This window comes from Eleginops maclovinus, chromosome 19 (genome assembly GCF_036324505.1).
Source record: "Eleginops maclovinus isolate JMC-PN-2008 ecotype Puerto Natales chromosome 19, JC_Emac_rtc_rv5, whole genome shotgun sequence".
In the NCBI taxonomy this organism is placed as follows: domain Eukaryota; kingdom Metazoa; phylum Chordata; class Actinopteri; order Perciformes; family Eleginopidae; genus Eleginops; species Eleginops maclovinus.
Window position 1 is genome coordinate 15,320,501 of NC_086367.1, and position 23,628 is coordinate 15,344,128.

A 23,628-nucleotide genomic window follows, 5' to 3' on the forward strand; every position below is an offset into this window, starting at 1 on the left:
GGTGGTTTTGAAACCAGGTGCAGCTAAGAGCCTGCATGTTCAAAAAACAACTCTGGTTTCCTGTTGTGGTATCAGCTGCTTACAGTGTACTGTTTAAATTTTAAAATGTTATCAGAAAAGGCTAAATAATGCCTTTCCCAAACCCCAAATTATGTTTTCACATTGCTCATGGGAAGGTGGAGAAGGTGAATCATGGAAATATGTGTTATTATAACCTGATAAATGATGGTGTACAGCTACAGACTAAAAAGTGTTTCTGGTATTTTGGCATGCATGATAAAGGTGTGCACATCAGATGGTGTCTGCAGAAGATTTAAACAAGAGGGATAATAAATGGTGGAACAGGCAAGATGTCCTACTTTTTTGTTCCAGATTTTGAAATGCTAGCCTGCAAGTTACTGTGAGGCTTCAGGGTAAGAAGGAATAGACACTCCACGACCACTCAGTTAAATTTTAATATTCTCCCTGCAGGTAGCTACAGTGTGTGCCTTGTTGTTGTCACAGGGTGAGAAACTTTTCAGTTCTCTGTTCTCATAACACCAAGTCTTTGATTAGTTTTCTGAAGGGGGTTGTGGGTGAGGCTGACACCAGGTCAGAGTTATGTGTTTTTGTGTTGGAGTGGCAGCAGTGGCAGCGCTCCACCCTGTAAATATCCGAGTCTGTTGAGGTTATACAACTTGTTTTTAGTCCCAAAAACTTAAGCATGAAACACTGGAGGCATTTTATATAACATTACACTCTGAAATGTGTACTGATAGATTACTGTCAGCTGTTTGTGATATTTGAGTCACCATAATTTCCAGAAACTACTTAACACAACATATCTCGCTTTTTGCTGTGCTTCCTCTTTATGAAGCTTTTTATTTTAATATGATATTTACAGTAGAAGACAATATCCTATGAAAGAACTTCTCTTTTGGCACTGCAAACAATCTCTTACATTTTCTTTTTCACACAATCCTTACAAACACACAGTATCCCCATTATTTTAGACATTTGATTTGGTTTTGATTACTGACTGGTTTATTAATCTTTTCACCTCTGCTTTGCACTCTGCAGGAAGATGGAGATATCAAAGAGATCAACATTACCCATGTGGTCAAGGAGGGCTCAGAGAAGGCTGATGCTTCTCAGTTTGAACTGCTCAAAGTGTTGGGACAGGGATCCTTTGGAAAGGTAAATCCTGTCTCTTTTGCTCTCTTTGTCTGGCATTTTATAATATGCAGTCTCGTATTCTCAATCTCTTATTTAATATAACTGAGTTTTGTGTTGTTTTTGTTGCAGGTGTTCCTGGTGCGAAAGGTGACTGCTCCTGATGCCAACCAGCTTTACGCCATGAAGGTCCTCAAGAAGGCCACGCTGAAAGGTACATTAGCCTTAAAAGTGTTTAATCACAGAGAGCCGTTAAAAAGGCTAACTTGGATAGTAAGAACGTGTACTAATAAACTGAATTTCCTGACCCAAGCTTCACCTTGGGAAACCTTGTTTAAGGCCATCACCATACGCAGGAGAGTTGCTCTTAGCTGATCGGTTCCCCCATCATTGCATGGACTATAGTGGATGTTATGTTATCATGAAACAATAAGTAAATTCAAGTCAGAAAATGTATCTACAACAAGTTTGAGTACTGCTAGTTTCTCAACTACTAAGATTTAGGAAATTGTGATGAGCATATTTAACTCTATGCCCTGTGTTTCTTATAGCAGGGTGTTTCTTTTCCTGTCACTTATAGAGAACCACATGCAATAGAAGTAAGCCGGCAGTCGCTTCAGTATGGTAGTGAGGCGACCGCAGCCTTAGGTTTTTTTTTAAAGTTCTATCTCATCCGAGTTGGTCTCGTTATCTTAATAAACATCAGATCTGTTCACACGGTTCCATAAAAGTATGTGGATACTTCTTAGTTTGCAGATTTTATTTTCATCATTAAATTCCATTTTGGTTTGCATGAGCATTTACCATGTTGTAGCATATGACTAACGCTTTTACTTTCCTCACCAGTCAGAACAGAACACACAGTTTTGACAGAGCCTCAAACTCTGTGTGGTTTGACATCCTCTATGGTTTTAAATCAGCAGAGTATTGATCCGTCATAGGGCATCCAACTAGAAATCACAAACTTGTTCTACCTCACTAGATAGTGAAGTAGAAATAGCTTGAGGGCTTTGTCAGCCAACTTTTCAAAATAAAGTTCATTCTCACACTAAACCTTGCGCCTCTCCATTTATCCTTCAGTGAGAGACCGTGTGAGAACTAAGATGGAGAGAGACATCCTAGCAGACGTCAACCACCCATTTGTTGTCAAACTGCACTATGGTGAGTCTGCCTGGAGATTTTACTTTACTCCCAAACTAAAGTATGTTCTGAGGAATCTGTTTTCTTGCTATCTTACTGTTTTAAATGACAGAAATGTTTCTTGGCCATGTTTTCTGATTTCCCGGTAAATCTTCTTATTTATTTGTATTGTAGCATTCCAGACTGAAGGGAAGTTGTACCTGATCCTGGACTTTCTCAGAGGAGGAGATCTCTTCACTAGACTCTCCAAGGAGGTGAGAGTGATTCATTGGATGTTGGTTGTTTGCTGGCTCTGTCAGTCATTTATCTTATTTGATGACAAATGTTTATCTTTTTTCTCCATTATCTTGCTCTTGTGTATTTTTTACTCATTGTTTCATTCTCTCTGTTTCTGTGTCTCATGCCTCTCAGGTGATGTTCACAGAGGAGGATGTGAAGTTTTATCTAGCGGAGCTGGCGTTAGGACTGGACCATCTCCATAGCCTGGGCATCATTTACAGGGACCTCAAACCTGAAAAGTAAGAGCAATTTGACATACTGGACACACAACAATATATTGCGACAAATGCATATTTGCAGAGGAGGACAAAGTACTCAGATATTTATTGTACAAGTTTTCAGACCATGATATAGAAATACCCTGTTAAAGGTAAAGTCTGAAGTCTTGCATCCAAATATATCTCTCTAAAATGCAGATGACAGTATTTCAGTAAATGTACAGTATATATTGACTACCATTTGAGAAACCATGCTTCAGCTACAGCGTCACTCAGCATCCATTTGAATAGTTTTGGGCATTTGCTGCCATCAGTAAAAAAATTATTGAAACTTGGCACAAGCAAAATCTTGTCCTATAAAAACCTCCGCAGTTGAATTATATCCAAACGTATGCATATGTTCTAGTAGTCTTTATGAAAAAGCTGTCATCACTGCTGCAGTGCTCCCTGAAGAGACTTTTATTCTGAGTATTCTAATAAACCATGTTATATCCAAGAACCTGAACAGTTATGTATTTGTTTTTTGGAATTAAAACAGAGCCTCTCTATTGCAAGTTATTGTACTGTATTGCTTTGAAAGCTACCCAGGGGAGTTTTGAATTTGCACTCTAAACATTTAGAATGATCTTTCCTCTCCAAAATTCTTTGTTTGTGTCCCTTAGGCGTAGCAAACACTATGAGAGCAAACTCATTAAACATTTGCAAAGCTTTGTTAAGTTCTGAACCCTGCATTGTATTTCAGCCTACGGCCCTTTCTTTATTGTTGCATGGCCAATGTTTGTGGTTACTGCCATCGGTTATAGATATGCATTCCCCAACCTCACACTAAAGATCAAGGAGTCAATAAGGAGCCTTTGAATTTAAAGCTGATTATTGTGTCACATGATAGCAGAATGTGAAGTGTGTGTTTTCTAAAAGAGTCAAATGTTTCCATGTTCACACACTTCCGAGACATTCATTATTCTAACGTTTTACAATTATTGTTTAGCATTCTTCTGGATGAGGAGGGACATATCAAACTCACCGGTGAGTCTCCTGCTCCTTTCTTTCTGACACACACACCAACTCTGCCACACAAGCACACATACAATACACACACCTCTACCTTGTTGACCTTCATTACTCACACTAGGGTGACAGCCTTATCTTGCTGACTCCAGATATGTGCATATGGGCCTTCACATGTTCTCTAAGTTATTTATTACACTTTATCTGCTTCTATAATCGACCATAATCACCGCCATTTATCTACTTCCGGATGCTGTCATCACTGAACCGAAGGTGACCTCAGGAGATTATAGAGAGGCAGTGCAAAACATATTACGTGTTGGGAAATTGTTCTTATTATATTTTGACCAACTGTCAAATCTTTAAAAGGCTGTATAACTAATTATATAGAAATCATTCAGGATAGCAGAGAGCACTCTTCAGTTGGGTGCTACACTGATACAGCACAGTGAGATGCTGACCTTATCTTGTGGTGTGTTTTCCAGATTTTGGCTTGTGTAAAGAAGCCATTGATCATGAGAAGAAAGCGTATTCCTTCTGTGGTACTGTGGAGTACATGGCACCCGAGGTTGTGAACAGGCAGGGACACGACCAGAGCGCCGACTGGTGGTCATTTGGAGTACTTATGGTAAGCAGGAAAGACTAATAATAATGTCAATAATTATGTTTCTATTCATACATAGTCCTTTAATGCATTTTCTGTTACACCTATGTATGCATGTACATGATCATAGTGTATTGTTCTGTCTCCCAGTTTGAGATGTTGACTGGATCGCTGCCATTTCAAGGAAAGGACCGCAAAGAAACTATGAACCTGATTCTGAAGTGAGTGTCCTCGTGGTGGAGAACACAGAAGCCAGTTGTCACATCCTATTGCGAGATATTTAACTATCTTGATATCTGGTGAATAAATCGAGCTGCCTGCCGTCTGTCTCTCCCCGCAGGGCACGCCTGGGAATGCCTCAGTTCCTCAGTGCAGAGGCTCAGTCTTTACTCAGGGCTTTGTTCAAGAGGAACCCTTCCAACAGACTGGGTAAGTACCAACTACTGAATAGTAATTTCGCAAATGACAAAATAAGCACTCCAGCTCTGTTTCCTCATATACGTTTCCTTGGTGTTCCTTTACAGGATCTTGTGCTGATGGTGCAGAGGAGATAAAACGGCATGGTTTCTTCTCCACCATTGACTGGAACGTAAGTGAGAGACGAGGATATATTAATGTTTATGCAAAGGGAAACATGCATTAAGATGGTTTTCATTTAGAAAAAACAAACGTTGCCGGCAGAATTCCCTCAGATATATTGTGTAATTCAAAGTCTTTTACTCCTTTTTAGAAACTCTTCAGGCGAGAATTAAAACCTCCCTTCAGACCAGCAGTGGCGCGTCCAGACGACACCTTCTACTTTGACTCTGAGTTCACCTCCCGCACGCCTAAAGGTCAGACATGAAAGCTGCACGTTAACCTGGTGCTGCTGGTCTTCCCCCTTTTTTTTCCTCCGTGAAAGCAGTTTTATGAAAGTGTTATATTTTTCCTCTCAATGCAAGAAGCTTATTGTGACTGCAGCACCATTAATATGCGATAACATTTCATTAAAACACTGTTGTTAAATAAATACAGAAGCTAGATACTTTACTCTTTTTTAATTAACAATTATAACATGGCATCCATTAAAAGGCACATATTTCTCTTCTCAATTCTTGACATTCCTCATAATCTTCCAGACTCCCCCGGTGTACCCCCCAGTGCCGGAGCTCACCAGCTTTTCAGAGGCTTCAGCTTCATTGCATCGACTTTGTTGGACGAGGAGGGTTCTGTGGAGCCAGTCAAGCCCCCGCCGCATCCAGTGGTCCAGGTCAGAATAATTAACTAGCTTTTTACGTTTGATCCAGTTTAAACAAGTGATTTCCTTTCTTTTACTGTGTTGGATTTATCACTGAATACACAAGCTACATCTATCTAAAGAAAGAGGGGGAAACTGACAAGGGTACAAGGTCTTTGTAAGGCAGTCAGGGGAAGGAAATGTCAGATACTTAAAAACAGGTACAGATCCTGTTTCATGCGTGACAGGAATAGCAGTTAACTCTGTGAGCTAGAACATTTTGACAAAATATAAATGTAGCTTCTTCCATAAAACCAACGACTTCTCCCCCATAAACTCTCAGCACTACACACTTTTTGGTTAACACTGCTATTCCTCCTCTGCAGCAATTACACGGGAAGAACCTTCTGTTCAGCGACGGCTACGTATTGAAAGAAGACATCGGCATGGGGTCCTTCTCTGTCTGTAAACGCTGTATCCACAAAGCCACCAACACAGAATACGCTGTCAAGGTATGAACCAGGATAGGTGTATATTTATAAACAGAGTCACTACCGTGACACAGAGTATTAAATATGGCTATAGTTATATGACATAGTAACAGCAATTGTGTTTGACAGATGATTGAAAAGACCAGTACAGACCCCTCTGAGGAGATTGAGATTCTGCTGCGATATGGGCAGCACCCTAACATCATAACACTGAAGGATGTGAGTATAAAAACATGCAATTATGTCACTTTTTTTTGGTATTATTTCTTGTAATTTAACTGTGATTGCCCAAAGTGTCAGGCTATATTTTCTAAAGCCTGATAACAGATGCAAGAGGAGGTTCAGAGGTTTAGTTTAGACCTCTTATTTTACAATATTCTGAACGGTTTTTATGGAAGTTTTGAACAATCAAAGTGAAAAAACAGTGTACCAAATGTTGAAGATGGTGATATGATAATGTGAGTGTGTCTCGGTCTCAGGTGTACGACAACGGTAAGCAGGTGTTCATGGTGACGGAGCTGATGCGTGGAGGAGAGCTGCTGGATCGCATCCTCAAACAGAAGTTCTTCTCGGAGAGAGAGGCCAGCTCTGTGCTTCACACTATCACCAAGACTGTGGAGTACCTACACTCACAGGGGGTAAGGAGGACAACTAGAAATACTAATATTATCAGTGTCATCTGGGGGAAAAAAACATCTCCATGGAAATTGGCTTAAACTAATCTTCCCCTTCGCTTGCTCCAATTATCTGTTTTACTCCTCTGAACTATCCACTCCTTCAATTTACACTTATTTTCGTCCTCCAGGTGGTGCACAGAGACCTGAAGCCCAGCAACATACTCTACGTTGATGAGTCGGGGAATCCAGACTCTATCAGGATCTGTGACTTTGGCTTCGCTAAGCAATTGCGTGCCAACAACGGCCTGCTGATGACCCCATGCTACACTGCTAACTTTGTAGCTCCTGAGGTGAGCGCGGTCCCCTTTTTTTCTGGGTCAGCATAGGCAAAGTTGTGCAGAATTAGCTTACATTTGCTCGGACCTGGATAAAAATAAAAACCATGAACTATGTTGAATTGAAAGTGACAGTGAAATGCAATGCGTGTCATTCTAGGTGTTGAAGCGTCAGGGCTATGATGAAGGATGTGACATCTGGAGTTTAGGAGTCTTGCTGTACACCATGCTGGCTGGGTGAATGCCAACACTTAAACCTCTTTTATTGAACTCATTTTTCTGTATCACTACTCTTAATACTCACTCTATCATCTTTATCCTTTTCTTGTGACAGTTTTACTCCATTTGCCAACGGACCTGAGGACACCCCAAATGAGATCCTGAACAGAATAGGAAACGGTCACTTCAGTTTGGTTGGAGGTAACTGGGACACGGTGTCTGAAGCTGCCAAGGTGAAACTTCAAACCTGACAGATGGGTCTTTGTTCCTCAGAGATGACTCTAGTCTCCTTTTGTCTCAATTTTAAATGTACTGTGTGCTGCTTCTAGGATCTTGTGTCGAAGATGCTTCACGTGGACCCGCATCAGAGACTGACTGCTCAGCAGGTTCTCAAACATCCCTGGATTATCCAGAGAGACAAACTACCCAACAGCCAGCTCCCTCATCATGACCCCAAACTGGTCAAGGTAACAAGCCGTTCTTTCAAAAACATCTTACAGAGAACTGATCAGATATTTTATTTTCCTACATGATACAGTTACACATTGCTTGACAGTTTACCACTGAAAACCTAATGCGAAATTGTCTAAAAATGATTCCCCATCTGATTGTATTGCACATGCAAAAAGGCACACCCATCACACTCAAATTCATGCAGGTCAATTCACATTTATTCAACTGATCGACACTGTGGCACTACCTACAAAGTTATTTAGATATGCTTTTGGCTGAAAAATATTGAAATTAATCTGGACTTTTTTGCGTGTAAGAGAAACTTCACGACACCTTTCCTTTAGTTCACAGGTTCCCATTCAGTTTTTATCGATATCAAATCATGTAAATATGTCATTATTAAATTTAAGTGGTTTTTCCCTTTTCTTTTTTTCATAAAATGACTGTAAATGCCACAAAACGGCTTTGTTTTTCCATACACACATTTTGGATTGTTGCCTGTTAAAAATTCAATTACCATGCTGCTGTTTTTGTAAAGGGTGCGATGGCGGCCACCTACTCTGCACTGAAGAAGTCTCAACCTACTCCAGAGCTCAAGCCCATAGAGAGCTCTTTCCTAGCTCAGAGGCGCGTCAAGAAGCTTCCCTCCACCTCCCTGTAGAGACTCCAAACACCCAATTGGCCTAGTGGAAACTGACCAAAACTGCACCTCCTGGCTACAACCACCCAGTCAATTTGCACGGGGGCTCAAGTGTCCGCCCGCCTCTACCAGCCAAGGAAGACTGACTGTGGTCCTGCACACATCAGTACTGCTCTTGCTATCATCGTCCTTGTTCTGGCTTGTCAAGTGCTGTTAGCCAGTCTTATTGAACTACCAAATATCAATCAAGAAAGATGGGGGCCATGAGGGTTAAAAAAAAAAGAAGGTGTGTGTGTGTGTGTGTGTGTGTGTGTGTGTGTGTGTGTGTGTGTGTGTGTGTGTGTGTGTGTGTGTGTGTGTGTGTGTGTGTGTGTGTGTGTGTGTGTGTGTGTGTGTGTGTGTGTGTGTGTGTGTGTGTGTGTGTGTGTGTGTGTGTGTGTGTGTGTGTGTGTGTGTGTGTGTGTGTGTGTGTGTGTGTGTGTGTGTGTGTGTGTGTGTGTGTGTGTGTGTGTGTGTGTGTGTGTGTGTGTGGATTGTGACTACAGATTGTGACAATGAAAGTTTTCTCTCCCATCATTGCTGTGATTGGTTGTCACCCAGCTTGCTGCACGCCTGTCCGTCTGCCTGTTTTGTTGTCTGTCCTGTTCTTTTTGTAAAGTTAATGAGCTTTATATTACCGGGTGTGCTGCCAAATCAACCTGTGCCGACAGCACAAAACCACAGTACTGTCCAACTGCTGTTAAATGTTTTTTGAAAGAGCATTATTACCATGAATATTAAACATTTCCTCCATAAATGCCTCTTTGGCTTTGGTACAGCCAGAATATGTGGATTCTGAGAAATGTCAAATGCTGATGTTTTGGTTAGTGTCAATGTATGCTTGTACTTTGTTTTACAGAGAGCGTGCGTGTGTGTTAGTTGCATGAATTGCAGTGTGTGTTTGTGTGTGGGAGCGTGTGTGTGTATTCTTTGAGATGCTGCAGGGTCATGTGCATGGTCCGGTGATGTGATGATGTCATGTGGCTTTCTTGTTTCTCTGCTCTTTTCTCTGCTCGGTCAACCCGCTGGCAACCATTTGAGATGTCTATTCATTTTATTACTACAAAAACTAGTAAAATAGGTGGCTTTCTGTGAAAGAAAACGTGCCCAAGGAACAATGTGGCATGTTAAAATTCTATATTTGCTTTTTTTTCCTGTCTTTCGTTTTCACTGTGTTTCTTGGATAATGCATATTGAATGCTGTTTCCTGTATTGGCTGCTTTTGTTGTTGATTGTTTTTTTTGTTTTTTTGTCCAAAGAAAGTGGTGATTTAAAAATAGTGAAAGACATGCTAAGCACATCGGTCTGTGCACTTAATGCCATACAGGTCTTTCCTTTTCGTTTTTGGGATGTGAAAGGGTAGAAAAGGCTGACTTTTCCTTTATTCGAGCACTCCAACACAGCCTTCCTCAAAAAAGTCAAATCACTGGTTGCTAATACCACACAGACCTTCAGCAGTTGTGTGTCTTTCATGCATGATATTAGAATTATCCATGGTTTCTGTACATTATATATCATGTTTTCATTTTATTGATGCTCATTTTGAGACATCCTAAAGAAGGGTTAATGTGTCTCATTGTAAGTAGCTTCACAGGACAGGTACCGCTTTCAGCTCAGTGCCTGGACCTACAGGTGAGGCAGAATGTCTTACATGGGGAAACACATGAAGAACAAACCAAACAGCGTGTGTGCTACATGTGTAGAAGGGAAGACCTGTGTGGCTTAATCTACGAACCAGCTGTCTTACCTCAAAAGGGATCAAAGTTATATTATAATTCTTGTTTGGTGGAAAAGTTATCCCATCTTTGATTACATTTATGGTAAAATGTTATTGTATGATAAAGATGAAGATTTTTATATCTTACAAATATTAAAAATTCAGTTGCTACAACAAACGCGCTTGGGAATTTTGTCCATTAAGTTAGGAGAATTAGAATTCACCGCTGCTTCAGACAAATATCTTAACTGTTGCTAGTCATGTAGAAATTAATATCATTCTGCATTATTGGCTTAAAAGTCCTTTTTGCTTCCCTATTTAGTCATTATTAGATGCATTATCAGTGCCTTTACTCTAAAGGTTGCTTTTTGGAAACCCATGCTCATGCAGTCAAGTGCATAGTGCCAAAATAATATGCCAAGTAATGCAATGGCACACATCTTATGCCACGTGACGTGAGGCTCATTACAGGTTGCCAAGATGTTGTTTGATTGGATATTTTGTCCTCTAAAAACATATTGTCGTAATTGGCTAGTATTTGGATAAACTTGGTCCACGTGAACAATGGAGGCAAGCAGCCGCGGAATATCTTTTTAAATCACCGTTTAAAAAAGAAAGAAGTTCTCCAGGGGAATAATTAAACTCAAACATATTTTCAGAGAGGATTACCATACGAAAAAGCACCAAGAAAACACGGTAAAGTTGGGATTGCTTGTCAAAGAGGGCTAGCCTCGCTGACTCAAACGGGGAATTGAGCAAAATAACATCGAGCAGGTACTGTATGTGCCCAGTTGTACATCACCTGTATTTAAATCTCCGGGAAATAATATGCACACTGTTTCAAATTGTGTAGAGTGAAAAGTAGTGCCATGACATGCCTCATCCATATCAACGATAAACGTCACTGTAAAATGTGATGTCAGGCCACAGATCAAAGAGTTAAATGCCACAGCAATCACTGTCCTTATCTTACCCATGAAAAACATTCCAGGTAGTTCTAGTCAGAGGGGTATAAATATTTTAAATTCTGTAAAAAGAAACAGACTGGTCCCTGGTATCTGCAGATATGATGTGGCAGCACATTTGTTATGAGGATTGAAACGGTTAGATCAGTGCAAACCTGTTTTGTGTCTGTCTATCTGACCGTAGATCCTGTCTTCATGTGGGCTCACAGTTTGGTGTGTTTCCACAGCTTGACACTGGAGGGAGATGCAGTGTAAGCTTGTTTTATGTAAAATTGAAGTGAATCGTGGCTGGTTTTGCTAAATGCTTTTCTGTCCAAGCACTCAGTTCTGACCATGACTACTACCACTGACTGTTCTTTACTCTTTATTTAACTATTCTGTTGACAGTGTGGGAACGTGCCGAGTGAAAATCTAAACTTTCCCTATTTTCAATGAAAGCTTCACTTAAGTAATTCACATTTTGTATAATGATGTACGTGTATACATGCACAACAGAGAAAGGACACAAGATCTGTATTTCTGCCTCAGCACCACCATCTGTCTCTACTTGCCTGCAGCATCTTAACTGTCATTGTATTCCATGCCCCTCTCCTCCTTGTGCTCTCTTATTACACCACCATGAAACATTCGAACACCATAACAATTGCAGAAAATTCTGCTTCACAGAATCAGCGTGTAGTCTCGAAACATGCAGTTCTTCTGCCTCTGTATGCACTTCAGCACACACTTACATAACCGTTACACAGTAGCTGCAGGTCCTGCTTTTCCGTGGCTAGTTTTCTCACTCCCCTGTACTCTACCGACAAGATTTATGCTCAATGATGCCAGTATAAAAGGATGTTCAAGAGAAATGCAATCTTAAATTATCTATATGCTGACGCACATTCCCACTCCCATTGGGTTCTGCTCTCTTTACTTTGACGTCACCGTGGGAGTTATTCACACTACAATGAATGGCTTCCTGCTCCTTTACACCATGGACTGTAAATCTTTACACACACACACACACACACTTACTGACTCTTGCTTGCAGGAGCAGAGCATGGCTCCTGATATTGATTACAGAACAGCGGAAAACTAGCATCATCCCAATCCTCTGCATCCTGTCTCTGAAGAGAGTGGTGCAGGTTTTTATTTCGGGCCTGTCTCCTCAGTTTACTGCAGTTGTCAGCCAAAGCTTCTCTGCCCTAATGAAGGATTATTTGTGCGTGTGTGTGTGTTTTTAAGAATGGTGGGAGCTTGTGTTTGAAAATGAGTGCAGTCTTTCACTGAACTACTCTGTTCCAGGGGGAAATGTTTGAATTGAGGGTCTTTGTGTTTGTGTTTTTCTTTGGCTGATGTGAGTTATAGTTGTGATTAACTGCTCATAGCATCCCCTATGGTCCTGTTAAATTGCAAATACAAAAAAAGCTAACACTGACACTTAATCTCACCCTTGCTCTCTCAACATCACGTCTCCTACGGCAATGTATCATTTTTATGGTACCACCATGGTCACCCATGATTCATTCTATCCCTGCGCACAAACACAATTCTAGTGTTCTACTTGCCGACATGCTGGACAGTCCATACTGGAAGGAAATAATGCAGGTGTACCTGTCATCCTGTTACTAGAGCCATGTAATATATTACTTTGTACATGCACTGTATATGTTAATAGCTGCACCAGCTATGAAGGGTACCCAACATCACTCAAGAGAACGGCTGCTTTAAAGTCCCAGAAGTGACAAAAACTACAACTAGATTACCTAAAGAAAAAAGAAAAAACATAAAGTGAGAGCCTTACAGCATTTACAATGGTTGTTAGACACATATCCAATCTCTAAAAGATGGACACCCTTAAACATGCACTCCTTTTTCATAGCAGCAATATGGAAATAGCGTAGAAGAAAAAAAAAATTAATTGGAGTTTAAAAAAAGTTGATTTAGTTTTACAATCATAATAAAATAGATTAATTGTGGTACTTTTGATTATTATACATTTGACATGACGGCATGTGAAATTTGATTACATTAGCCTGTCGGACAAATGTTTAACTTCTGTCACTCTGTAAAATCACTTTAATCCTGACCCTTAGTAAAATCATAATCAATATAGTATTTTCCTATTATTGTAGAATAGGTAGGGAATGGATTCCAGTGTTTGAGCACAGAACATCTGCAGTTGTTTTCCATTCCTAATTTCTGCAGGTCAAACCTGATGATGTAATTTTTGTCAAACCACTGATGCGTGGCAACCCTGCTAGCATGCAGTTTCAAAAGATACATACAGTACACCAGATACACACACAAATGAAGCTGATTAAGACAAACAGTTGAGGGAAAATTTGAACCACATTTGTTTAAAACAAACTGGAAACAATTGAAAACCAAGACAGATGCTCGCAGTCCTCCACTTGCGCACACCAAATTCACACACAGATTAAATTAATCTGGTGCGGGGTTTTGGAGATTGAGATCCGGCTTTCATCACAATTTCAACTATAAAGCAGGAGGAGAGGAATAGATTGAAGGGGGGATAATTGTATTTTGGAAGGATTAGGCATTTAAACTCTCAAAGTAATTATGCATTTTAAGAAAAAACAGACACAACAACTCGTATTGTATGTGCTTGTCTGCTTGAGTGCTTGCAAATGTAGAAGGTTGTATCAAGTAAATGTTTGAATTCGTTATAACATAACACTTTTGTATTTTGTATTTAAAGGCAAGCCAAGTCCTGCTACTTGAGATGTCTGCCAATGATGATGGCAATCTGTGTGTGCAGCTCAGTGGGCCCCATGTGGGGATCAGTATAGAGTTTTATAACTGCATGCAACCACTAGAATCTTAAAAAATCCTGTTTACTCCTCTGAAGCATCTGGCCTTTATTCCTACACTCTTTACTCACTCACACAGGTGCATGTATTGCCTGGCTGTATTTAGCGAAGAATAATTGTTCAAAACTTAATATTGTAGCTGTGTCTCATGCTGCTCCACAGCAGCTCTGCTGTCCTCATCATTTTGCAATGGTCTCATTTTCTGCCTTTGTGAACAGAGCATGAAGACTTGAAGAACGTCTTTAGGGTTTCCCTATCATTTATTCGTTCTTAGCCTAAAAGTACAATGTTCACTTTTTTTCTTGCCTTTGCTTTTATGTCTTTGTATTTCATGCCTTTTTCTCTAAAGATCAGTGGATCAGTAAAGCTGAGAGCAGGGGGAGAGCAGTCATTGCTACTGCTAATGCAATGCCAACCCTGAGATAAAAGCAGAGCGCTTAGTAAGTGCTTAAATATGTATGTGTGTAAGTGCAGAGCACAAGCTCTGACCCGCTAAAAGCTTCATTGTTTTGATTCACTCTTGCTGAAAGCAGTTATTTAAAACATCAGTCCTTATCGCCCCAGTGCTACCCTTTTAAGTTGTGCCTGTGTGTGTGCAGTGTACAGTATTTGATTTAACTTATCCTGTGTGTCAATTCATCCGTCTATCATATACCTTCTGCAAAGCAACCGCAAAACCAGTCAATATTTGTCTAGACAGAGGGGGTAAGCTTATCTGCTAATGGACTGGATATCATAGCATGAAGAGGAAAATAAATGTATTATTTCATGATGATATTTCAGAACTAAGTTAAGAGATCATTTATGTCAAAGCTCATAAAGTAGAAACTGCTCATTAGTGTTGCAACAATTCAGATGTAAAACAATAGATCAAGATTTCTGTCTTGCTTTTTACATTACCTTTGCACAATATGACTGAATAATTGAAGAGGGTTGATCTGTTCATGTTCAGGAGGCCACAGAACTGGTACAACAGCAACATTTAGGCTGACCCAAATTACAACAGCTATTATGTTAAGTGCTCTGAAAGATTAGTTATCACAGGACTTTGTGAGTGTAAAAATCACCACACTTTAGTGCACTATTAAAATGTACAACTCTTAAATAAATTGAACACAAACAACAGCTTCTTAGCAACAGCCTTCATGGCTTTCAGTTAGAGCATTAAAATAATGTCAACAGTAAACTAGTGAATAGATGTTTGTAACTATAGGAAATCTAAATGCTGAAGTGCCTGCGAGTGTATCCTAGTATTTATTTGTATGTTATTGGACATGTGTATGCTACTGTGTAACTTATTTTACTTAAAGAGGGAGATACCGTTTGCGGGAAGGCTGTGAGATACCAAACGGGTCAGAGGATGAAGGGAGGGAGGGATGTGTACCGGGAAAGGATGAGCAGCAAGGTAATAAACAGGAGAGGGAAATTAGAGCCCTCCCCCCTGCTTTTGCCATTGAGATGATGTTGCTAGGGGCAACCAATCGAGCAATAGAAAGTGAGCAATAAAGAGACCTGCAGGTAAAAGGACTGCAGATCATCGGCACACAGCAGAGAGATCTGCATGTCTTGCCTCACTCTGCCTGGCCTCACTGTGCAGAGCACCAGATGACGACGACGAAACAAGACTGCCAGCATCAGCAGCACAGAGGCCGGTTGCCCAATCATCAGCAGACATGCTCATGAGTTCAGCAGCCAATGAGCTGCCAGGAGGCTCCTCCCCAGCACAACCACTCAGATGCAGGGACGGCACTAGCCTGGCTCCGATCTCTTATTAATGGAGCTGTTCCAAGGCTGGATCACGGCACATCTACGCACTCTCTGCTCTGCTGCTCTCTGCTCTGACACAGGAACACAGGGGAAAGACATCAACAACAAGGACGGCAGCAGCGTGGGGAGAGATAAACAGTGGCCATGAACAGACGACAAAGAAACACAGGCAGGCATGATGAGGACTCAACAGAGGACATGGCAGCAGCAATTAAAAACAAGGATCCACATCCTGAGATCCAACCACCGGATTCACCTTCTCCATCATCATCTTCTCCCCCTCTTCCTCCTTTAGCCATGCCACCTTCTACATCTGCCTCTGCTCTCCTGGCCCTGGCCTCTCCAGCCACCAGGCGCTCCATTTCCATGGGAGATTTCCGGAGGGTGACTCTGCTGAACGGTTCTGAGCCCCCGTCCACCTCTGCCACGGCCCCCTCATCCAAGCTGGTCACCCCTAGCTCCAGCATGGAGTTTGAGGCAGCTCGGCGGCGCCTGTTGGAGGTCGAGGAGCGTCAACGCGTCATCAGAGAGATGGAGCGACGGCTGGAGGAGCTCAGGGAGATGTTTGTGCGCTCGGAGGAGGAGGTTGTGATTCACGGGGAGGTGGTGTCGCGCATATCCACTGCAGCCCAGCAGGGGGAGCTGTACGTGGTAGAGAACAGCCAACGGCTAAAGAAAGGCCTGAGGTTCAAGAAACATCGACCCACAATCGTTTTCGCCTCCATGCTGGGACTCCGCACGTGCCTCCCCTGGCCTGTGAAGCTCAAATAGGACAATAGAGACTTGCTTTTCCACCATCGCTTTAGAATTGTGCTTTACATAAATGGGGGATAGACCTCCAATCTTTAGCTATCTTTAATAGACACGGCTGCTCTCCAGTTTCCACCTCTCTGCTCTTGTATCCTGAGGCTGGTCCTCCAGGTCTTTAGAGTGCCTAAAATAATCACAAATGCTTGTAAGGAGCACCATGTTTTTCAAAGATGCTTTGCTTTGTGCAGTTCAATGTGTTGTTGCTCTTGCATAGGAAAGATTGTGTGTTGATGCAGAGTCCATGGTGCATGGATGAGTCATTTTTCAGGTGATGCGGAGGAAAAGGTTAAGAATCGCCTGTGAGGTAACAAGAGCTCTTCTGTATGTCTCTTAACTTATGCAGCAATGAATGAAACTCCAAACAGGATTACACTACTGTTATGTAATGTTAACCTTATCAGAAGAGGGGGGTAAGAGGGAAAGAAAAGAGACAGCAGAAAGCTCTGAACAATCCGCCTCTCCAGCATGTAAAGAGAAAGGGTAGGGCAGTGGAAGAGAATCGAAGGTGATGCTTTCATATGGATTGCTGCACTGTTACATAAAACCAAGGATGCAGCGAAGTGACAGGAAATGAGAAAGTGTGGAATTCAGATGGCTGAGACCTACACAGAATATGTGCCTTGGCTTCTCCGTGACCACTCATCCATTACCACAACCCTTGTTTTTGGCAGCATTATCGAGGGAAAGCAAGAAACACAAGCTAGTTCAAGCTGGGACGATTCCACCTGTCGCCTCTTTTATCCGGTCACCTAGCAACCACTCATCTCTCCATCTTAAATCCGCCTCTACAAAAAATGCAGAATGTATCAGCGGAGCACTGTAACTACAACAATATAAGGCAGCTTTAGAGGGCAGCGGAGCGATTTAGGAAATAATATTTTTTGCTGCAACCTTCTCATTTATTCCATGATAAGGGTTAAAGATAAGCCATGCATGTACGTATTAGAGAGGAAAGCCAAGATAGGCCATCACTGTTTGCTGGTTGTATCTATGGAATTGTTAATTTGTGTAGTAAAGTGATATAGTTTGCACAATAACAGCTTCACTAGTATGATAATCAGCATTTTTTGTGGCGTATAGTGAAGTTAGACAGTATTGTCCTCATTCAGGGTTTGAATGTAAAGTGTGTTTGGTTTATTTGATGTGTCAATCAGTCATTGTAGATGTGTGATCCTTCACCTGTGCAGCAGTGTCTTTGTCCCATATGCAGTTTGACCTACATTCTACTATAGATCCTACTCTTTTTTTTTTTTGGCCTAAATCTTCAAATGTGTTCTCTCTTCGGATTAGCAGTGACTAAGTATTGTTATCTAAGTATCTGTTGTATTCGGCTACTCCACCAATCCCTTGCACAGCCAATACTCCAGGGATATCTATTTTTGGAATTTGAAGGTTATGGCAGAAAGGCAGTAATTCAATCTCAGCATATAATTTATTGAGGGGAAAAAGCATTTTAGGAATGTAAGTGCAAGTTGGTATCCTTCTATAACTGCTGTTTTTTCAAAGAATGAAAAGGGATCTTTGCAAACGCAGAATCCCTGTTGGTGCTTTGTTTGTCCTCCTATCATAAATGACCTCACCGAAGAACAAAGAAAGGCTGTTTACGAGAGAGGCACATGGTTTGACTGCATAATTGCTTAGGTTTCATTAAAGTCATCAGGTGCACTTAGATATTCTAGTCTTAATTGCTCCCTAGTTGCAAGGACACGCATGATTGGGACATGTTACTGCAGCATCACTTGAGATGCATTGGAAATGGCTTTGTCTTTGTCAATGGTGGAAGGAAAAGACCTTGATATATTGCTCTGAGAACATGTTGCCTGTATCGTAGACCATGCAGGCAAATTGAGAGGAGAACAAGCTTTGCATGTGAAACTAGAGTTTAATGTAGGATGCTGTCAGACCAAGAGAATTAATTTACAGATAACTTTAGTTATTTTTTATTAATTCATTATATTGTTGTTTTTTATTTTCAAATATTGATTATACAGTAAGGGCTTAAAATGTTCTTTTGTCCAAGTTAGTTGGCAGCTAAGTTGAAGTGGCACTTTGAAAAATGAAATTGTAATCAGTAGGGCACATCTTGAAAAAAATCTTAGCTTGGGTTTTTTTTTTAATTAATTTTGTTATCTTATTTGAATCAGACCTCCAAACCTTGATACAGAATCAAGGCTTGGAGGTCTAAAGAAAGGAGCATTTCTGGATCCTACATTTAGGGCTGCATATATCCAATCCTACATCCATTTGAGGGTGCAACAGTTCCTCTCTGACTCAAAATCTGTCCCTCTGGAATCACTGACTCAAAAGAAGTGCAGTGCTATATTACTGGACTAAACCTTTAAGCAAAGAAAACGTTACATATTAAAGGTTTCTGTTGATGTTTTCAGCTTTCAGACTTCTGACAGCCATGATGATCTTATCTTTGAATGTTGACACACTATTTAAGCATTCCGGACAACCATGGGGAGAAGTACTGCTTGCCATCTTTGTGCACATCTATACCAAACTATATTCAGCCAGGGCAGTTGCCTGCAGAGACCTTGTGCAGAAGAAAAGGGTCTAATAGGCCTTAAACATGTATTCATGGTCCTATGTAAATAGCTTATTATTGAATATACAGCTGGCCTATATATTTCTTTTTAAAAGCCTTATGCGATGTTGTGCATTGGCAGTGATAATACTGGAGACGATGGCGATGGTAAACAGCCAAACTCATGACCATCACAGACCTCAACACCTGGACAGAATAAAAAAACAACTCGTACACTGTTGTGCGACGGGACCTTTTGTGTTTTTCTATTAATGAAAAAGAACATTACGTCTCCCAAAGATCTCTGGGCCCACTTGCAGAATGAATGTAATTGTAACTGAAGTGTATTTTTTCCTTAACACTGAATATACAGTATAATCACATAGATCTATCTTTGTTGAACCTGTGGTTGGCAATAAATCTTCTTGTATTCATTTTGGGCCGTGGAAAAGACTTTTGATACATGAGATTTTAACCCAAATAAACTGGAAACAGCGACCAACTACAATTACAGCTCTCAGCCCTTTACCGACACGTGTTGGCCAAGCACAGGTCCAATAAGACTTAAACTGATGCTTATTTATTTATCAATCATTTTGTTCATTTTTTGTGTTCATTTAAGTGGTTTGTTTTTACGCTGTAGTGAAATAAGCTAAAAACTTTATTTTCCTCAGATGTGGTGTTTATTTCCTTTATTTACACCTAATTATTATAATATATATTTTTGATTGACAGATGTATATTCTAATTTATGAATGTTAAGTACAATTTTACTTGCGTGCAAATGTTTGGAGTCAATTTGATTTGCAACAGCTATTACCCTAATTGCAAAGCTTTCCTTCCATAATTTATGACAGATTCACGGTTTTAAAACCCCATCACAGGAAGGAAAATCGACTTTTTAAATGTAATTTAAAACACAGCTGTTTTGGAAGTCAGTTGACCCCAAACATTTGTTATGTACTGGCACTGCTTCTTAAAAGGCTTTTGCTTTCTGCTGCACAGTGAAAGAGTGAATGTTCTGCTATGTTTAATGCTTAAACTTGCTGCCACTTGAGTTTATTTACTTGAGCACAGAGCTACAATCTACACCACCAGTAATTATGAAATGATAGATTTCATTATGACTATTATCAGGTTTTGTAAAATAGGCTGAATTATTAGAATAAATTGACAAATTAACTCAAATGTTGTTGTCTTTTTCATGTGTCTGTGTCAAAAAATCACGAGTATGCTTATGTCCCCCGTTCACATTCTGCTGGAAACTGCTTTCACAAAGTGTTTCAGGCCAGATCTGTTAATATGATATCTTTTGCAGTTGTGTGAGAGGTTTAGGGAGCATCGGGGTCACATTGAAGCAGCGCACAGCAGTGTCGGCTCAGCAGAAAATACTACGTGACGTAACAAGATGCTGTGAAAAAGCTGTATCAGGCAAATGCATTCAGGTTATTTGCTTGTCCATCAGAGCTGATTATTTTGTTAAATGGAAGTTAGATAACCCTGTGCTCAGATGGAAAAGGGTAGAATTACTGGAAACATATCCCACTTCCAAGTGCTCATTATTGCGAGCCATTAAGCTGATGTTTTGCTCACTTAATGAAAGGCATTACGCATGTAGATGGCTTTTAACCTGGCAGACCGGGATATCTAGGGTATTAGAAAGTAAAACATCCAGTATTATGTTTGATATTCAGGGATTACAGACCCTCATGCATGCAAACTTGATATACTTAAGGGGTTTTTTAAATAATTTAAGTTCAAAGAGTTCATATGCTGAAGTATAGGCATTGTATAATATGTCAAAAATATCAGCGCAAGCAAAGAAAAGTAATAGTATAACAACTTGAAAAGACCTCTATAGTATAGCAACGTCAATTTCAGCAAATAAATTTAATAGTATAGTATGTAAAAAAATAAATCTAAACCACATAGTATAGTATATTATGGTACAGTGGGGCAAAAAAGTATTTAGTCAGCCACCAATTGTGCAAGTTCTCCCATTTAAAAAGATGAGAGAGGCCTGTAATTTGTATCATAGGTATACCTCAACTATGAGAGACAGAATGAGAAAAAAAATCCAGGAAATCACATTGTAGGATTTTTAATGAATTAATTGGTAAATTCCTCGGTAAAATAAGTATTTGGTCACCTACAAACAAGCAAGATTTCTGGCTCTCACAGGCCTGTAACTTCTTCTTTAAGAGGCTCCTCTGTCCTTCACTCGTTACCTGTATTAATGGCACCTTTTTGAACTCGTTATCAGTATAAAAGACACCTGTCCACAACCTCAAACAGTCATACTCCAAACTCCACTATGGCCAAGACCAAAGAGCTGTCAAAGGAGACCAGAGACAAAATTGTAGACCTGCACCAGGCTGGGAAAACTGAATCTGCAATAGGTAAGCAGCTTGGTGTGAAGAAATCAACTGTGGGAGCAATTATTAGAAAATGGAAGACATACAAGACCACTGCTAGTCTCCCTCGATCTGGGGCTCCACGCAAGATCTCACCCCGTGGGGTCAAAATGATCACAAGAACGGTGAGCAAAAATCCCAGTACCACACGGGGGGACCTAGTGAATGACCTGCAGAGAGCTGGGACCAAAGTAACAGAGGCTACCATCAGTAACACACTACGCCGCCAGGGATTTAAATCCTGCAGTTCCAGACGTGTCCCCCTGCTTAAGCCAGTACATGTCCAGGCCCGTCTGAAGTTTGCTAGAGGGCATTTGGATGATCCAGAAGAGGATTGGGAGAATGTCCTATGGTCAGAAGAAACCAAAATAGAACTTTTTGGTAAAAACTCAACTCGTCGTGTTTGGAGGAGAAAGAATGCAGAGTTGCATCCAAAGAACACCATACCTACTGTGAAGCATGGGGGTGGAAACATCAGGCTTTGGGGCTGTTTTTCTGCAAAGGGACCAGGACGACTGATCCGTGTAAAGGAAAGAATGAATGGGGCCATGTATCGTGAGATTTTGAGTGAAAACCTCCTTCCATCAGTGAGGGCACTGAAGATGAAGCGTGGCTGGGTCTTTCAGCATGACAATGATCCCAAACACACCGCCAGGGCAACGAAGGAGTGGCTTCGTAAGAAGCATTTCAAGGTCCTGGAGTGGCCTAGCCAGTCTCCAGATCTCAACCCCATAGAAAATCTTTGGAGGGAGTTGAAAGTCCGTGTTGCCCAGCGACAGCCCCAAAACATCACTGCTTTAGAGGAGATCTGCATGGAGGAATGGGCCAAAATACCAGCAACAGTGTGTGAAAACCTTGTGAAGACTTACAGAAAAAATTTGACCTCTGTCATTGCCAACAAAGGGTATATAACAAAGTATTGAGATGAACTTTTGTTATTGACCAAATACTTATTTTCCACAATCATTTGAAAATAAATTCTTTAAAAATCCTACAATGTGATTTCCTGGATTTTCTTTTCTCATTTTGTCTCTCATAGTTGAGATATACCTATGATAAAAATAACAGGCCTCTCATCTTGTTAAATGGGAGAACTTGCACAATTGGTGGCTGACTAAATACTTTTTTGCCCCACTGTATGTCAAAAACACAATGCATTCATTTCTTCGGGTGACCTAGTTGCTCTCTGCCCCAAGGCAATGCCATGGGTTAATAATTTAACCGGTTCTATTTTGAGGTGGATGAAGGACTTAAAATGAATGGAAAGGGTCTTAAAAGGTATTTATTTATGATAAATGATTGCTGCATATACCCTCTTTAGAGTAAAAATGCGGATCATTCTTCCGGGCCATACTTTTCCACCCAGAGCCATTCAAATCCAAAGATTAGAACAGGCTTTACTCTGCATTTGATGGATTACTAATATTCCACAGCGTGTACATTACATTAAATTATGTTTGTGTGGTGTGCATGAATATCACAAAATGGATCAGGGCATTAGGGAATGAATACATTTGCAATACAGTATGTCTTAGAGTGCTTGTTTGCATTAGTACACACAGGCAGGCTTAATGGTCGTGTGTGTGTGTGTGTGTGTGTGTGTGTGTGTGTGTGTGTGTGTGTGTGTGTGTGTGTGTGTGTGTGTGTGTGTGTGTGTGTGTGTGTGTGTGTGTGTTGGCTTCTCAGTTGGCAGAATAGGCTTTGGCATTGTTATCCTTTAGAGAGGTGACCGGTTATGTAACTGACAGGTTGAAATGTATCATCCTTGTTCTGGTACGGGGGATCAGAAGTAACATCCGGATCGGGACAAAATGAGGCAAGCGGGGACACAGAGCTGCAGGGGAAACTGCCAAGAAAAGGATGGATGAAGCTTTTAGGGAGGCAGAAGACAGAAGGAAAAAAGGCGTAAAGGATGCCAGAAGTGGTAATGTGTTGAAATGCAACTGTCGAAATATAAATAGGGTCTGATCTGTTTTATTCTCTGAGTAATGCTGTCTTTTTTCTGTCTCCGTAACCCTAACCCCAAGAGTGCGCATATTTTTAACTACACACAGATACTAAGACTGTACTCTTTCAGTGTAGACAGAACATGAAGGTGAGTGTTTCCTTAAAACATGCAGTTTGTAAGCAAAGGGAAGACATTTTAATAGAGAATAGCTATTTTAGTATCAAGTTGGTGTGTAATACATTTGAGTATT

General features: G+C 40.7%; 2 protein-coding genes across 7 annotated transcripts in view; both read left to right on the forward strand.

The window, feature by feature from the left end:
• Positions 1-10,306, forward strand: part of rps6ka1 (ribosomal protein S6 kinase a, polypeptide 1) — a 46,362-nt gene extending 36,056 nt beyond the window's left edge. For all 6 annotated transcript variants that reach the window (XM_063909121.1, XM_063909122.1, XM_063909123.1 and 3 more), the window contains 20 exons: positions 1,060-1,176; positions 1,285-1,366; positions 2,233-2,313; positions 2,467-2,546; positions 2,704-2,810; positions 3,778-3,815; positions 4,283-4,425; positions 4,552-4,622; positions 4,742-4,830; positions 4,926-4,990; positions 5,132-5,234; positions 5,520-5,650; positions 6,004-6,129; positions 6,238-6,327; positions 6,588-6,746; positions 6,914-7,075; positions 7,221-7,297; positions 7,395-7,512; positions 7,609-7,746; positions 8,271-10,306. In XM_063909121.1, the coding sequence (XP_063765191.1) occupies positions 1,060-1,176; positions 1,285-1,366; positions 2,233-2,313; positions 2,467-2,546; positions 2,704-2,810; positions 3,778-3,815; positions 4,283-4,425; positions 4,552-4,622; positions 4,742-4,830; positions 4,926-4,990; positions 5,132-5,234; positions 5,520-5,650; positions 6,004-6,129; positions 6,238-6,327; positions 6,588-6,746; positions 6,914-7,075; positions 7,221-7,297; positions 7,395-7,512; positions 7,609-7,746; positions 8,271-8,393 (2,100 nt within the window). In that variant the 3' untranslated portion in view covers positions 8,394-10,306. The remainder of the gene's footprint in view (positions 1-1,059; positions 1,177-1,284; positions 1,367-2,232; positions 2,314-2,466; positions 2,547-2,703; positions 2,811-3,777; positions 3,816-4,282; positions 4,426-4,551; positions 4,623-4,741; positions 4,831-4,925; positions 4,991-5,131; positions 5,235-5,519; positions 5,651-6,003; positions 6,130-6,237; positions 6,328-6,587; positions 6,747-6,913; positions 7,076-7,220; positions 7,298-7,394; positions 7,513-7,608; positions 7,747-8,270) is intronic.
• A 5,352-nt stretch (positions 10,307-15,658) lies between these two features.
• LOC134881081 (uncharacterized) lies at positions 15,659-20,164 on the forward strand. Its single transcript, XM_063908210.1, has one exon. It carries the CDS (start codon positions 15,821-15,823, stop codon positions 16,445-16,447), a length of 627 nt encoding a protein of 208 aa, XP_063764280.1. The 5' UTR covers positions 15,659-15,820; the 3' UTR covers positions 16,448-20,164.
• Positions 20,165-23,628: the final 3,464 nt, after the last annotated feature.

What these genes read in the sequence shown, in the direction of transcription:
- LOC134881081 (XM_063908210.1), top strand. Translation starts at nt 15,821, where the DNA reads ATGAACAGACGACAAAGAAACACAGGCAGGCATGATGAGGACTCAACA.